Genomic DNA, 17,970 nt, shown 5'->3' on the forward strand with positions numbered 1-17,970 from the left:
GCGCAACGGGTCGATACTATGCCGATCCAAAGCCAGGAGCCTCTTCCAGGTCTCCCACGCGGGTGCAGGTCCCCAAAGCCCTGGGCTGTCCTCGACTGCTTTCCCAGGCCACAGGCAGGGAGCTGGAAGGGAAGCGGGGCTGCCGGGATCAGAACCGGCGCCCATATGGGATCCCGGGCGTGCCAGGCGAGGACCTTTAACCACTTGCGCCACCGTGCCGGGCCCTATATATATATTTTAAAAAAACCCACAATGAAAGACTTCTGGGAGAGACTGTGACTCAGTAGTGTTACTTGGGAGCAGGCATCTAGCCTCGCAGCTAAGATGCCTATGTCACTCATCAGCAGTTCACTATAGAGTCTGGGCAACTATAGTTGCTAAAGCTGTCAGTTTATTGATTTTAATTGAGGGTTTTTATATTCTTCAGTAACTAAGGCTCAGGGAGGAAAGGAGAAACTGGGACACAAGCCATGGTCTCAAGACCGATTGTTCTTGAGCAGCCACCATATTAACAATAGTAACCAACATATCAACAATAGCATAGGTAATCAGTAACAAGATGTCGGCAGGTACAGCATAAATTACATTCTGAAACAGTTGCTAGAAATAATTGAAGCTAAGCATGTGATTAGCTTCATAACTTCTTTCCCAAGCATCTAGCCAGCCCAGGGTTTTTCACTGGCCCATAGTTCTATATTCAAAATGGCTTCAGTGTGGCTACAGTACATGGCTCCTGACATGGCTTCAGTGTGGCTATACTACACGGCTCCTGACAGCTAAAAGCTGTCAAATAGTTGAGATTCACTGACAAGTTTGAGAACCACTGGATGCAATGTGTCTTTAAATTGCACATAGTTTATGGCATATACGAGAATTCTTCAAAAAGTTCATGAAAAATGTGAATTATGAAAAAAAAAACTATGCATGAGTCTCAAAATATTTTTGCACCAAAATAAACCCGTTTCCATGAACTTCCGGAAGTTTGTCGTAGAGGTAAGGTAATGGTGAGAGGAGTTTGAAATGTATAACAATACTATACGAGATGCTCATGTGCCTGCCTGTTTGTCTTCAGTGATGTCGATGTTTATTTCTCAATTACAGGGTATAGCAAATGTGTTCTAATTGGCCATGACTGGGGGGGCATGGTTGCCTGGTTAATTGCCATCTGTTATCCTGACATGGTGTTGAAGCTTATTGTTATTAACTTTCCTCATCCAAATGTATTTACAGGTGAGTTTTAATTTTTCAGTAGAAATCTCTGCTAATGTGACAACTCACTGTTATCCCTGACATTTTGGATTAAAAGCTTTGACATCTGGTGAATATAATATGCTCAAAATAAGATGATTGAATCATGCAGCACATCAGAAAGATACTTTGGTTTTACATTTTCTTAGGGTCTCAGAAAAATATCGCTTCATATTTACGTGAATGGTTTTATTTTATTTTTTTAATCTTTGTTCACTTGGAGAGGGATGAAGGGGGAGAATGCAGGGGCATTACTTTGGCAGTATTGAATCCTGAAGACTTTGGGTGTCAGGAAGAGCTGCGTTTGGTGAACCAGCAGTTCCCCAGTGTCTGGTCTCAGGGCTTCTTTATAACCTCAAAAGAATTAAAGGCCCCACTGAACTCCTGCTCACAGCTGTTTGATATTTACATATTCATATATAGGGAATGAAAACTGAGACATATTTACAAGATCTCTGTATTGATTCCCTGTTGGTACAAATAATACATTTTTAGCAAAAGCTAACTGCATTTTCCCAAAGTTTTAGTGGGAAGAGTGTCATTCTTTTTCACTTTTGCAAACTCTTCAGTTGTGGTAAAAGACAGCTGGATTCTCGTAGCTTATTCTGCATCCACTCTGCTGTAACGTGTTGTTGAAAGGATCTAGAGGAAGAAATGTGGCCTCAGATTTGTAATTGGAAAAGTGAGGAGTAATTTAATAACCTTTTCCAATAACTCTGGATTTTCATCCTTGATGTTTCACCGAACTCAGGAATGGTGAGTTCTCACAATGTGGAATGTGATGTCATATAAATGAACTATACTTCGTTACAATGAAATCCATCGACTCTCTAACACTTAGGATGGACCCTTTATCAATGAGCAATTTCATATCACCATGCATACATTGGAAGTTATGGGTTCACTAAGTTAACAGCACTTTCTTCAGTTGACATATTTCATTACACAGTGTCAAAAATTCTTGGAAGAGCCTTTATTCTTGCCAGGCTGTCAGGTTCACAGCACCAAATAAAAAACTTCCGAAATTCGAATTTTCATTTGGAAGCTTGAATTTAATCAACAGCAACAAATTCTATCGATTGTTTTCCTAAAAAATGACAGATTGTCTTTGTTCACTTCTGAGAGTTCATCAACCAATACCCATGTCTGACCCAGGGTGTTTGTTAGTCATTCATTCAAATTAAAAAATGGTGTCCCTTTAAAAATGCAGTTAATTCAATCCATCAACTCAAACAACTGCAGAAGTGCTTTTCCTATGGCAACCACTATATTTGTATGTGCAATAGTACCGCTGTATATGTACTTTCTATTTCACCGCACAACGTATTAAAAAGCTGTGTGCTCAAAGGCCAAAATCTGAAAATTCATACCTTCTGCCATTTCTTCCAGGAATTGTTAAGGGATGCTGACACTTATTCATTGGTTGGTTGGTTGCTCTGCCACAGTGTGCAGTGGTGAATGCTGCAGTGACTACCCCAGTTGCAGTGTTTAATCTGTTCTGAGGTGGCAGAGCTTTATCCACAATCGCTTGTGTGCCATCAATGCAGATACCAACATAGTATTTAGTGTTTGCATTTGTTATGAAACCATTGTGACCGCCTGGATACTTGAAGAGCACCTTGAGCTTCTCTTGGACCCACTGGGACTGTTCCTTGAGAATCCCTGCTTTAGTGGGAACTCCTGAAACTTAGTGACCAAAGACCTGTGAGCAATGGTGAAGGCACCAGTTTAGGTTGTTTGCCAAAGTTATAGCTTGTTCTTTTTATCTTTCTCTGGTTAAATAACTGCAGTTCAAGTATTGCTACACCCGCAGAAGCCCTCCAGAGACTTAAAAAAAAATCAACTCACAGAGTTCTATTTCTTCCTCAAAATTAAAGCAGTGAGGAAGAAAGGAATCATGACGATAGAAACATTGCCTATTTAAGCAGAAGAGGTGAGTTTTAGTTATGCATCCACTGGACCCACGTCCGCTAGGATGGGTGTGTAGCATTCAAATATCCTCACATTCATTATATATTTTTTTCTCACTTGAAGCACACAGCAGAAGTCAAATTCTCTGTGTATTCAGCTATTCATGACGTTGACACAAACATTATTTTGGAAGTGATATGATATAAACAGCTACAATTGGTTATTTCAGTAAGAAAATACTTGAAATGGTCCTAAAACTATTTTATCGGTAGTAGTTTCAACTCACAATAAGAGGAGACTTTTGAATTTAACTGTAGTAGTAGTTCTTAATGCAACAATGAATAATCTTACCTAGTGATAATTTCATGCAAAGTATGGCATAAAAAAATGGTACATCACCTAAAAATTGTATTTCTAAAAACTCCAAGCAAGCTGAATTTAATTATAAAATGGGAGATAAGACAAGCTCCGTAGCAAGGACAAAAGAGTGTCCCTGCACAATATGCAAGTGCAGTGGGGCTTCAAAAAGTGTGTGGGGGGGAGCCAGCATTGTGTGGCACAGGTAAACCTGCCACCTGAGATGCCAGTCTCTCAGATGGGTACTGTCTTGTGGCCTCGCTGCTCCCCTTCCAATCCACCTCCAAGCTCATGGCTGCAGAAAAGCAGCTGAGAATGTTTCGGTCCGTGCCACCTATGTGAAAAATCCAGATGAAGCTTATGGCTTCCACCTGGTCCAGCCCTGGCCCTGCAATTCATGTGGGGGAAGGAACCAGCAGATGGAAGATCGCCCTCTTCCTTTTGCTTCCTCTCTGTAATTCTTTCAAATGAATAAATCATTTAAAGAAAAGTTTGATGAGGAGAAGCCAGTGTTTTGGCACAGCAGGTTAACTGCTGATTGCCTCAGCATCCCATAGCTGGGCATCCGTTCAAATCTCAGCTGCTTTGCTCCCAGCACAGTTCTCTCCTGATGCTCTTGAGAAGATGGCAGAAGATACCCTGGATGCTGTTCTTTTCCCACCTTTGCCTGACTGGCTCCCTCTGGCCATGCAGGGCTCAGCCTACATATCACCTCCTCAGAGAGGCCTTCTCTGACCTGTTATTAATATTAATGGCTGTTAAGAATAGCCCTTCCACCCCACCCTCCCACCAGTCTCATTGCCTTGCTTTACTTCTACATAACATTATTACTGTTGAAAGTGATCATTTAAGAATTCGTTACTTCTCTTCTGTGTGAGGTCCTTGTTCATGGGTACCTGTTCTGTCTTCTCTGTTGCTAAATTCCTGGCACATAGTAGATATACCCACACTTCATGTCTGAATACGTTGAGTGTATTCACATGAACAATTTCAGTTCTTTTTGGGTCCAAATGAATAATGTATTCAAGTCATATAATCTGTAAGAAAAAAATACTTTTTTAAAAAGATTTTTTTTTTTAAATTAGAAAGTCAGATATACAGAGAGGAGCAAACAGAGAGGAAGATCTTCCATGCGTTGATTCACTTCCCAAGTGGCCGCAACAGCTCGAAATGAGTTGTTCCAAATCCAGGAGCCCGGAGCCTCTTCCAGGCCTCCTGCACAGGTACAGGGTCCCAAAGCTTTGGGCTATCTTCGACTGCTTTCCCAGGCCACAAACATGGAGCTGGATGGGAAGCAGGGCTGCCAGGATTAGAACTGGCACTTTTATGGGCTCCTGGGGCATTCAAAGTGAGGACTTTAGCCCCTAGGCTACCGTGCTGGGCCCAAGAAGCACTTTTAAACAAGAAATTACATCATTATGTGTTCTTAAGTATTGGGAAACTAATCATGGATGTGAAGGGAAAACTGTTGATTGGGCTTCCTGTTTCCTTCTGGGTTAAGACTTTTCAAATTGGGAGCTGGCACTTTAGCGTAGCTGGTAAAGCCACTGGCTACAACATGACATGTCAAGATCCTGCGTGAGCCCCTGACTCCTGTGAGACTCCTGGAAGAAGCTCCTGGCTCCTGGCTTTGGTCTAGCCCAGCTCCAGCTACCCACTGAGTAGTTTAAAGAGTGAATCAGCTTATAGAAGATCTCTCTCTGTGTCTTTCCTTCTTCTCTCTCTACAACTCCGCCTTTCAAGTATATAAAAATAAATCTTAAAGATTTCAGAAATTGGAATGTCTGTTTGATTTAAAGTGCTTTAAATTATCTAAATATTAGAAATACTTACAACAAAATGTAAGAACATAGAAATTATTCCAAAAAGAAATGCATAGAAGTCATGCGGATTATTTGTGAAATTTTCCTAAAAAGAAGTTCTTTCAATGGTAAATAATTTATGTCCCTTGGAAAAGGCTAACACAGAACTTTACTTTCAGAATATATTTTGCGACACCCTGTCCAGATGTTCAAATCCAGCTATTACTACTTCTTTCAAACACCACGGTTCCCAGAATTTATGTTCTCAATAAATGACTTCAAGGTAAGTTATATAAACAATGTATTGATATTATGAATGGAAATGTTATGTGAAAATTTAAATTTAGACATATTCATTTGTGTAGTTAGAGGATAGAAAAGTATTTTTTTAAAGATTTATTCATTTTTATTACAAAGTCAGATATACAGAGAGGAGGAGAGACAGAGAGGAAGATCTTCCGCCTGATGATTCACTCCCCAAGTGAGCGCAACGGCCAGTGCTGTGCCGATCTGAAGCCGGGAACCAGGAACTTCTTCCGGGTCTCCCACGTGGGTGCAGGGTCCCAAAGCTTTGGGCCACCTCGACTACTTTCCAGGTCACAAGCAGGGCACTGGATGGGAAGTGGGGCTGCCAGGATTAGAACCGGTGGCCATATGGGATCCCAGGGCATTCAAGGCAATAACTTTAGCTGCTAGGCCACACTGCCAGGCCCTAGAAAAGTATTTTTAAAGTTCATTTTAAGAAAAAAGTGAAACTGAAAAAAAAAAGCTCAAGTTTAATCAATGTTATAAGAATTTACTTATAATCTGTGTTTATACATTAGAATATTTCCCAAGTTGTTCATTTATGTGTGTGTATGAGCACTTGTGTCCCGATGGGAATACCTCTTTTTTTGGAGAACTTCTCATTGGGAGATTAGGCAACAGGGAGTAGCAGATGAGAGAGCTGGACAGTAATAGAAGTGAAAGTTCTCAGGTGCACGCTGGGGCATCAGGGACACTGACGCCGGGAGTGTGCAAGTGTTCTGGAAGCTCGCTGAGTGCTTCTGGTTTATCCAGCGTGATATCAGACACTGGAGAAGGTTAAGAAAGATGTAATACCGTTTCACTTGGAAATAACTCTGCATCCGCAGGTATGCTATAAAAAATTCATAGAACATGGAATTAAAGGATATTTTGATTCAAAAAATTTTTGAAACTTCTCATAACACACATTTCTCTGGAAGACCCCTCATATCTCTGAGAGATAAGGGCTTTATTTGCTTTTGTAACTCAATACCACTATCAAACCTAACAAAATGAATGACCACTTCTTAGCATTTATCCATATTCAAATTTCCTTAATTTGTTAGTTATCTTGATATGATTCATTTTTTTTTTTTTGGAGTCAGGAACCAAAGAAGGTCTGCATGTTTTATTTGTTACCACATCTTCAAAAATCTAGAATGCTGCCTCCACTTTGTTCAGAGCCACTTATTTGTTGAGCAAATTTGGCTATTTGTCCTCCTGAGAGTTGGCCAATTGTTGCATTGAGGCAGTGTTTAACTTCTTCCTCTGATTTCTGTTTTTCCCACTTATACTGCTGCTGTTCTAGAGGTTCAACTAGACTGAGTTCAAATGAGCTGTTTCCAAGTGCATCCCCTGCGGGAGGCACGCCATGTACAGTTATCTTGGGCTGAGTAATGCTGACGCAGATCCTTTAAGCTGGGAGTTACCAGCCTATCTGAAATGCCTTGGCAACTCTTCTCCAACTTAATGTTAGTATACATGGATGAGCATGGGCTAGGTCTGTCATATTAATCTGTACAAAATGGTGATTTTCAAATTCTGTCAGTTTTTCTGCTTTATTAACTGGAATTCTGTAAAAAAAAACTATATGTCTTTTCCACATATGCTTATTTGCTTATTCTGAAATAATAATGGCAGGACAGATATTTCGTTTGTTACTGAACACCTTTCAAAGGAATGAGCATATGTGTGATACATACAATTCACTTACAATTGCTATTCTTTTTGATACCCAGGCTGTCCCATACTAGGCAACCCTTCAGGTTGACTCCTCATGACAGAATCCCTTAAATTAGGGGCGACTTGCTTCCTTCAGTGTCCTGAGTTTATCTTTTATTTCCTGTTCCTAATGTGGAATCAGTCACTTAACTGAAGAACTGTGGTTCCATTTAGTAGGAAATTATATTTAGAAACCATAGTCTATGTGATCAAGATGATCATTATAACTGAGCTTTTATTGCTTTTGGAATTTTCCATTGGACAAAACTCGGACACTTGTTTTTTTTGAAAAATAAATACATGCATTGTATAATGGTCAGTTTTTCATTACTCTAACAAAAAACCTGAGACAGTCTATGTTATAAAGAAAAGAGACTTTACCCTGATGGTTCCAAAGATTCACAGTCCAAGATCAAATGGGCCCCAGTTCTAGTTGCTGGTAGTAAGTTCCTTGCTGGCTGAGTCCCCAGGTGCCATTAGGCACCACACAGCAAAAGAAGGGGAGTGTGTACTTCTCTTCCTGTCTTAGGGCCCTCTCCCTAAAACCTGTTCCAGTCTGCCCGTTGTAAAGGTCCTACCCACAAATGCCTAGCTTGTCCATATCACTAAGTCTTTGGGGAATAAGTTTCATACATTTGAGGCCCAAAGTAATACTGAAAACATAGCAAATTTTTACTTACATTTCCAAAGCAAATTTAAAACTAGACAACTTTTTCTGACTTCTGTGACTTTGCATAGAGTATTTATATGATTCCAAGTCAAGGCTTTAAAATAAAGCATATTTAAAGGGATCTTGCCCACCTAATCCTCACCTTTTCATAGGAAGTGACATTGCTTACTTTTATCCTTCTATTGTTTTCTTGCCTTTTCCCCTGTTCTTTAAAAAATGTGTATATTTATGTGTCTCCCACTTCTTACCAGAATGTTAGCAATATATATATTAAAATAATAACAACATGAGTAATTATTCATAAAATAAAATAATTATATAATCATGTATATTATATATTATATATAATTATGTATAATTGTAATATATTAATAATATAATATAATATTATATATAAAATAACATATAATATAATGATGTGCTATATAATAATATATGGTATATAATAATATAATATCTATATATATTATTTTCTATCTTTACTTTTTTCTCCTTCATTTAACAACTAGAGATCATTACATATCAGCATGTAGCTTTTCTTTCATTTTAAAGGGAATTTTTAATATATTAGATTCTCTGGGTCACAGTAAATGCATAATAATGACTATAACATGATTCCCATCGATTCTCGTGTTAGTGTAGCTGGGTCAGACAAAGCCAAGAGCCTGGAACACCATCTGATCCCTCACGTGAATCACAGGCTCCCAGTGACCTGGGCCATCAAGGCTGCTCTCCCAGGCACATTTGCAGGTATCTAAATCTGAAGTGGAGCAGCCCAGACTCGAACCAGCATTCATATGGGATGTCAGTTTTCACAGGTGATGGCTTGACCCACTGCACTACAACTCTGGCCCCATTATCTTTCCAGTGATTCTGTTGCAGGTGGTTCAAGTCTGTACTTTGAGCAATGCTGACGCAGAACAGTGTTTTTCAAATTATGGATGGGACCTTTCAGTGAACAACAAAATCAGTTTAGTGGTTTATGGATAAAAATTTTAAAACTTAAGTAGAATAGAATTGGATTAAAGTAGTATACATTACAGTAAGAACTTGGGAAGGCACAGCTGGGGCTGGGCTTTGTAATGCATCAACAGCCACTGGAAATAACATTAAAGGCAAACCTAGTGAAGCAGAAATGTATAAAGGAGTTGTAAGCAATCATGTCCCTAGCCTCATGGCTAGGACAGAGATCAGAGCCGCATGCCCTTAAAATGCCGATGATGCAAAATATTATTCGATAACTCAAAGGTTTTAGTTGTTCTGTTTTCACTTCAATTAGGCCTTGAAACACCTGTTTACCAGTCATAGCACTGGCATTGCAAGAAGAGGATGTCGACTGACAACAGAAGATCTTGAAGCTTATCTTTATGTCTTTTCTCAGCCCGGAGCATTAAGTGGTCCAATTAATCATTACCGGAATATCTTCAGGTCAGTGTGAGTGAATTCCTGGTAGCTAAGTAAATGATTATGATATGATTCTAAAGAGATAATACTTTATTCTAACTTTTAATTTTATTTTTAATGTTTACATGGTTGAGAGGGATGCATACTCATGTAGATTAGGGTGGGAAGGGATGAGGAGGTGGGAGGGCTAAATGTTTCCTTTTTTTTTTTTTTTCATTTTCTCTTTGTCAAAAGGACAGGGAAAGAGAAGCGGGCCACTCCTTGCTGCCAAACTACAACACCACCTGAGGATAGGGGACAGTCCTATGATATAATCTTAGAGACCCCATTGGGGAACATTGTTTCAAAGGTGTTACTTGAATGGTTTTGATAGTTCTGAGATGTGGTCGGTTTCACTACTTCAGGGTTGAAAGAATCTTTCCAAGGTCTACTCCACCTTGGTGCATCCACAAACCCAAACACTTGCTGTGGAGCTTGGCCAGGATTGTTGTCCAACCTGTTCTGCTTTCCATCTTCTGGAGCACTCAACATCTTGTGCTGGCCTAAATGAGTTGGCTATCATATGCCCTGAGTGCATCTGTGTATGCTGTCTACTGCATGGGCATCAGCAATTGAGGAGACGCCATTGTGACACATGTACTCCAAGGATGAATCCCATATCTTGTGATTCTCCCTGTGGCTGGAGTTTGAGTCCAGAGGTATAATTAGGAGGTCCCCCAAGAAATCTTGCCTGGGGTGATCCCAGACCTGACTCTTGTGTTAGGTAGTGCAGGATCTGGTTCATTCCATCACCTGCAATAGCCAACCCATACAGAGATGAATGCAGCTGCCTGATCAGCTTCATCTCAACCAACAAAGGCATTCCTCCTCTATCAAATATGCCCTCAGCTGCTCTCACTCTAATATGTCCCCAGACTCCTTTCCCTGAGCAATCTGCAGCCCTCCCTCACCAGCCTGAGGGCTGGGGTAGCATGTCCCACCTTGGCATACCCTACCTTCGTCACATATAGAATTATTATAAATAATTATATGTTAATAGAATTGACAACCATGCTGGTACACTGGTATAGTTAGCACAGATTTAGCATTAAGCAGACCTAGGCCTGCCAACTATTGGCTGCATTTCTTCTAACAGTGTAATACTTGCCTAGGTACAAGGTAACTTAATCTGTTGTCTACAACTGGTTTATTTTTAGGAAGTTGCATGATTTTTTATAGAAAATTTCAAAAATATGAAAAATTAGGAAGACTAATATTAATGTGACTTGTTTCATCTATAGCTCTATCCACCTTCTTTCTCCCTTTACCTTACTTTGAATCAATTTCTGTTTTAGTTGTATATGTGTGTGTGTATATATAAATATATGTATGTGTATATATATAATTTAAAGATTTATTTCATATATTTGAAAGAGTTACAGAGAAAGATACCTTCCATCTGCTGGTTCACTCCCAAATGGCCACAATGGCCAGAGCAGCCCAGTCTGAAGAGCCAAGAGCCAGGAGCTTCTTCCAGGTTGCCCACGTGGGTACAGGCACCCAAGCAGTTTGGCCATCATTTGCTGCATTCCCAAGAGCATTAGCAGGGAGCTGGATTGGAAGTGAAAGAGCCAGGACTCAACCAGTGTTCATAGGATGCTGCAGGTGGCAATTTGAATGCTGAGGTACTTAACTGGCCTTAGAGTGGATAAATTTAAGAGGTAAAACCTATAGGAGTTGACAAAGAATGACATACATGGGAAGAAAGATGGCCAAGATACCTACTGGATTTCTGGTATGCACTGTTGTGCGTCGTCCCAGTTTTTACTGAGATAAAGGTAGAAGAGAATTAGTTTCTAGGGGAAAGTCACGAATTTTGACTGATCTTAGGCTAGCTGCATTTGAGGTAATGCCTTGTGTATTTAAAAAGATGACTGGATGTTAGGATCTGGAATACGGAGAATTGAATCTTGGATGAAGATACGTAAAATCAGCCAGACCCTGGCGTGGAGATAATGGAAGCTTTGACTTCAGAAGATACTGTCTAGAGAGGGGAGAGGGTGAAAGATATGACATGGAGATTTGTCAGGTTCTGATTGGACCTTAAAGAGGAGAAAAGATTTTCTTTTGAGAATTAGCAACCACAATTTATGTTGAGAATTAGGGGTCTGAATTTGTGTCACCTTCATGATACTGAAATGCTTGAGGCAGAAATTGCATTTTAACATAGTTTCAAGCTGTTAATACCCTGTAGGAAGCATGACAGAAACAAAGACAAAACTTCTTAGAACACATTTCGATGCTGACCTCACAAACTCCCTGGTGCTGACTTCCAATCCAGTTAGCAAAACACAGCAGGCCACCATTGCTGAGCATCAGAATACAATTGAGTGGAACACCTACACAATTTGCATAATACAACCAGCAGATGATGAAGTATAGTTAAACAATTAAATCAAAGACAAAATTTTTCTTAGGATTTATTTATCTTTATTGGAAAAGCGGATATACAGAGAGGAGGAGAGGCAGAGAGGAAGATCTTTCTTCCGATGATTCACTCCCCAAGTGGCCACAATGGCTGTAGCTGAGTCAATCCAAAGCCAGAAGCCTGGAGCCTCTTCCAGGTCTCCCATGCGGGTGCAGGGTCCCAAGGCTTTGGGCCGTCCTAGACTGCTTTCCCAGGCCACAAGCAGGGAGCTGAATGGGAAGCAGGGCTGCCGGGATTAGATCGGCAACAATATGGGATCCCGACGCATTCAAGGCGAAGACTTTAACCAGTACGCTATCACGCTGGGCCCACAAATTTTTAAGTATAAAGAAAGAAAAAGATAATACCAAGACAAATTGGAAATAGCTGAAAAACAACTTTTGAATACTAAAATCTGAAAGTCCATAGGTGAGTTAAATAGATTTAGAAAAACTAAAGAGAATTATGAATTGAAAATTAGATCTGGAAAAAGTTGCCTAGAATGTAGCTTACAGAGATGAAGAAGTGGAATTTCCAAAAACTGATTGTATTTGACATGGAAGAAGGAATTAAGAAGGGTGTGTGTGTGTGTACATGTATACTATATTTTTTTTTAATAACGTAAGCAGAATGTAGTGTTTTCAAACCAGTAGAAGGGGGACAGGAAAAAAAAACCTGTTAATTCAAAAGGAAACAGGAGAGGAGTGGGGAGGGTAAGCAAATCAGAGCAAATAGAAGACACAAAATAGAATGACAAAAATAATTTCAGACTGTTAATAAGCATAATCAATACTAACGCATTACTTTTACCAGATGAAAAACTAAATATTCGCTTGGAATTTAAAAAAAAAAAAAACCTCTAATTCACAATTAAAGCATTAGGACAGGGATGGGCGTTTGGCCCGATAGTAAAAATTCCACTTGGGACACCCATATTATATATGACAGGACTTAGGTTCAAGTCCCAGCTCTGCTTCCAGTGCCACCTGCCTGCTGCACCCCAGTGGGACGCAGCAGAAGATGCTTCCAATGCTGAGTCCTTGGCACCATTTGGGAGACTCAAACTACATTCTGGGTTCCTGGGCTGGGCCTGACCAGGCATGTGAATGGTGAACCAGTGAAGGAAAGGTCTTTCTCTCTCTCCATCTCTCTGCCTTTCAAATGAAGTGAAAATATTAAAATATAAGAACACAAAATGCCTGGAAGGTGGGGGGAAATTGTAGCAGGTGTTAGCATAAATAATACAAAATCTCTCAAATTCTTTGAATGTGGAATCCAAATGGAGTTATTGGATTATATGAATGAGGGAGAAGAGATAAACTCAAATCTTTGTTGACTAGTAACAACAGCAATATACTTGCAAATACCTGCCCCTCTCCCCAACACAGATATTTCCAAAAGTTTGTGGAAAATGCAGTTAAACATGTTTATTTTAGTGTAAAAAAGAAAATCCATGTACAGTTTTCATTATAACTATTTCCCATGAACTTTTTGAAGGACTCCACATATGTGTGTATGGTATTTGCAGTTTAAAGATGCTAATTTAAATGTAGGTAATAGCTTATCAAACAACACAAATGGAGACTGTAGAAGCTTCCCATGGCATTTTATAGGCTATAACAATAATGGCTGAAGTCCTTGTTGTTTTGTTTTCTTGATGTTTGTTTTTTTTTTTTCCATGGAAAACTTTTGCAAAGAGAATGACGCATTCTCACACAACTCTTTGTTTCAGACAAAAGACTAGAATGATAGTATTTAATATGTCTTCATTTTACTGCTTTGTCAGTGCTATCTTTGAGATGCAGAACGGCATGCTTTCGGTAGCAATGGGGAAGAAGCAAGAATAACTCATCCTGCTGAGGTCCCTTAGGAGATTCATTCCCAAGAGCAAGCACCAGAATCCTGCTAATTAGCAGAGGTGGGGGCAGGGGAGAGAATGCAGAGAAACAGGCCTAAGCCTAAGAATGGCCACAGTCAGTTTTATAAACACAGGTAAGACAGGGTTCTAGCTGGAGTGCTGTAGGTTAGAGGTCTCTGGGCAAAGGTCTCATCAGGCCTGCTCAACACACAGCTGACTTCTCTGAAGCAGTTCTTCAAATTGGATTAGCAAAGTACCCCATGAAAGCAGAGTTATAAGATGCATAATAACACTACAAATATGGCAAAGTACATTATGTTAAGGCATGAAAATAATCTTTATTTTTCACCCCCAGCCTCCCCAGGATCGCAGCCTCCTCTAAGAACTATCCAAGATTTGGAAATGAGGAGCCAGAATGAGCTGGAAATCACATGGGCTATTGGGCCTATGCTGTAAAAAGAGAAGGGCCAGCATTGTGGAGTGCTGAGTAAAGCCTCTGCCTATAACACTGATATCCCCTGTGGACACCAGTACTAGACCAAGCTGCTCCACTTCCCATTCAGCTCCCTGCTAATGTGCCTGGGAAAGCAGCCGAGGATGACCCAATGCTTGGCCCCTGTACCCACATTAGAGACCTAGAGTAAGCTCCTGACTCCTGGCTATGGACTGACCTCCTCTGGCTGTTGTGGGCATTTAGGTGTGAACCAGCAGGCAGAAGGTATCTCTCTGTTTCCCCTCGCCCCTCTAATTCTGCCTTTCAAATGAAATTAAAGATGACCAAGTCTTAAGGGCCAACAGAACATCATATGATGAAGCAAGCACTGAGATATTTATATAGAAAAACGGACAAATCTGCATTACTTTACGGGATTTTAATTCACCTCTTTCACAAATTGATCAGTTTTTAAAAAGTACAAGGGTATGAAAGATTTGAACAAGTACATTAATGTGTTTTCTTTCATTAAAAATTTTAAATCCAGTAATTATGAAATTCGTGTTATTTTCAAGAATATAAGGAGTATTTACAAAGATTGATTATATACTAGACTAAACAGCAAAATTTAACCAATTCCAAAGAAGTTACAAATTAATAAAAAATGTTTTAGGAAATTCAGCATATTGAGAAATTTGAAAAATGCCACTAAATAATTTGTGTGTCAAATATATCATAACGGAAATTAGTAATAATCTAGGAAAGTGATACCATGGACACTTATGGAATATAATTAAAACAATGCTTAAGAAGCAATGTATATCTTCACATGGTAATACTAATATTAATTAGGAAGCTAATAAGCAAAAATTCCAGTTTAGGAACTTAGAAGAACATGTAAATGAAAATAAATTAGCAGGAAAGTAATTTAAACTAGATAAAAAGCAACGATATAATGAAAAACATAGACACAACATAGAGAACTGACAAAAGCAGATTCTCTGCAAAGACTATTAAAGAAAAATTGGGGGGAAGCTTGAGGGAAGGCACAAATAAAGATTATCTTGTTTTAGAGTTTATTTTTATTGTAAAGGCAGGTTTACAGAGAGAAGGAGAGACAGAGAAAAAACCTTCTGCTGGTTCACTCCCCAAGTCGTTACAGGATCCAGAGCTAAGCCAATCTGAAGCCAGGAACCAGGAGCTTCTTCCAGGTCTCCCTCGCAGGTACAGAGTCCCAAGGCTTTGGGCTGTGCTCTACTGCTTTCCCAGGCCACAAACAGGGAATTAGATGGGAAGTGGAGCAACCAGGACACAAATCGGCACTCTTAATGGGATCCTGGGTGTGTTAGGTGAGGATTTAACCACTAGGTTACTGCGCCAGGCCCAAAGAGTATTTTGAATTAGAAAATAGAAAATAGATATATTTATACAAGTGCTTAGATTGCTGCCACCCAGCGGTGAGAGCACAACTGCTGCTGCCGTTTGCAGGATGAGCCAACAGGTGGAGGATCTGTCCGCGTGTGTCTCTCCCTTATCTCTGTCACTCTGCCTTTTGAATAAGTGCATATTTTCTTTGCAAAGATAGCGTGTTGTTTTCTCTTACAAGTGAAAAGCAGGGTTAGTGTGGTGACTGTGCCCCAGGAGGCTCTCTTTGATCCCAGGCCCAGGAGCTTTCTGTTTTGTCCTGCCATGCCTGGGGTACCGTCACTGTCTGTGTGGCCGAGGTGCAGGCGCATGTGCCCTCTGCACTGCAGCTGCTGGGAAGTAGGAAAAGGGAAAGTGACACAACCCAGGGAGTTGCACATGTTGTTTCTCAAAGCCCACACCTTCACCTAGCTGGAGGAAACCTGAAATCTAGGCAGTCTTTGGGCTGAGTAGCCATTTAGCCCACTAAAAACTGGATTTTCTTTCACCATAATGGAATGACGTCTTGTGAAACGATTTCTGACAAACAAGGTAAATGAAAAGCGTTTCACATTCAATTAAGTTAGGAAATTAAATATTTGACAATGATGTGGAACAAAGAGAATTATATGTTGCTTGTGAAGCATATGGAAAACAGCTGGACAACATTCAGTAAGGTTGAAATTTTTATTTAGTAGAAAGACAGAATTACCAAAAGAGAGGAGAGAGAGAGAGATCTTCCATCTGCTGGTTCACTCCCCAAATGACTGCGAGGGCCAGGACTAGGCCAGGCCAAAGCCAGGAACTGGGAGCTTCTTCCAGGCCTCCCATCCGGGTGAGCCATCCTTCGCTGCCTTAGGAAGCATGTAAGTAGGGAGCTGGATCTCAAGTGGAGCAGCTGAGACTTGATCCAGCATCCATATGAAATGCCAGCACTTGCAGGACAAGGCTTAGCTTACTTACTATGCCACTGCTTAAATCCAGATATACGTCTTGAAAACATTCATGCAGATGATAATAAACCAATTCTGGCCCACTCATGACTACTAGAGCAGTGGTCTTTACTTTCTAGTATGTGGCATGGTAACAGGGAGGGCTTATGAAAATGCAGACTGGACCACACGTCTGCAGTATCCGATTCAATGCAACCAGTGCAGGATCCAAGCTCTGGCTTGCTTAACAAGTCCCAAGATGATGATGCTATTGGTCCAGAGACAACACGTTGAGAACCATTGCCTTAGGTCAAGGGGAAGGAGAAAGATGAAATTGTAACAGCAGAACTTTATTCCTTAAGCTGAGTGATGGATATGTAATTGTTATTTTCTACATTAATTTTTAATGAAAGAAACAAACTATTTATTTTTAAAAAGTAAGAATAAAATATGTAACAGTCTGTAAATTGCTACCACAATACTTGTAGTTCAGCTGATAGCTCAAGACTTTAGAAGAATAATATTAAAATTGCAACTATAGTTTTTTAGGTTTTTCAAATTGTCCATATACCACAATTGATGATTTAGTCATAAATTTTTTATCTAGTATTTCCCAACGAGTTATTTATCTTAATAACCTACTCTTAATATGTGTGATATTTTATCTTACTTCATGTGTAATTTATACTTCACATTGAATTTAACAATCTATGGCCTCACAAAGAAAATATGCTTACCTTTTACTGTTCTGGGAACTTCTTCCTATTCTGCCCAGTTTTATCTATGAACAATTTCAATTTCTTTTTCTTTTATCATTACCTGGTTAATTCAATTATTGGTTAAATATAACCAAACTGTACAAATCAGGTTGGAAAATGATTTCATCTTGAGCATTTCAAGTACTGCAAAATTTATTTTTGTCAGTTTATATGTTAATAAAAAACTTAATTTTGAGCTGCATTTTAACAACCAAATGATGCCATCTGCCATGCATCATATGTTAAATCCTTGATTGGCATATGTGGTATCCTGTTGCTGCATCTTACCAACCCCGAGTGGCCACAAGTCAAGTAATATTCTTTGTTTTTTATTATTAACAAGCAAAAATATGAGTGGGTGCTGGACAGCATCTAATTGGACTTTCATTCTCGTTGCTAGTCAAGAGGAATCTAATTAACACCCATCACCTTTCTGAAAAGCAGTGTAGCAGACGATGTCCAAAGCTTTAAGTATTTTGGCTCAGAAATTCCACTTACTGGGCTGTAGCCCAAAAAAAATTTCTGAAATGCCAACATAGATTTGGGCACGAAGTGCTCAATACAGCATCTGTTAAAACAAGGGAGATCCCATCTCAGCTAAATACTCAAGTGATTTGTAAATTATTAGACCATAGGGGTAGTCAAGTCATTTATGGATTTTTATACCAGAGAGTCATACTTTTTACAATTTTTAACGTAAAAAAATTCACAAGATATCATTTAATTTAAAGTGAACATTC

At 39.6% G+C, this 17,970-nt stretch overlaps 1 protein-coding gene across 1 annotated transcript in view; it reads left to right on the forward strand.

Moving 5' to 3' along the window:
* The window catches only part of EPHX4 (epoxide hydrolase 4), a 41,531-nt gene that overhangs the window by 21,710 nt on the left and 1,851 nt on the right, over positions 1–17,970 (forward strand). Inside the window, exons 4-6 of the mRNA XM_040998881.1 lie at positions 1,102–1,230; positions 5,498–5,601; positions 9,275–9,423. Of these exons, the coding sequence (XP_040854815.1) occupies positions 1,102–1,230; positions 5,498–5,601; positions 9,275–9,423 (382 nt within the window). The remainder of the gene's footprint in view (positions 1–1,101; positions 1,231–5,497; positions 5,602–9,274; positions 9,424–17,970) is intronic.

Source organism: Ochotona curzoniae, unplaced genomic scaffold (genome assembly GCF_017591425.1).
Source record: "Ochotona curzoniae isolate NIBS_2020 unplaced genomic scaffold, NIBS_Ocur_1.0 scaffold_1037, whole genome shotgun sequence".
NCBI classification, from domain to species: Eukaryota; Metazoa; Chordata; class Mammalia; order Lagomorpha; family Ochotonidae; genus Ochotona; species Ochotona curzoniae.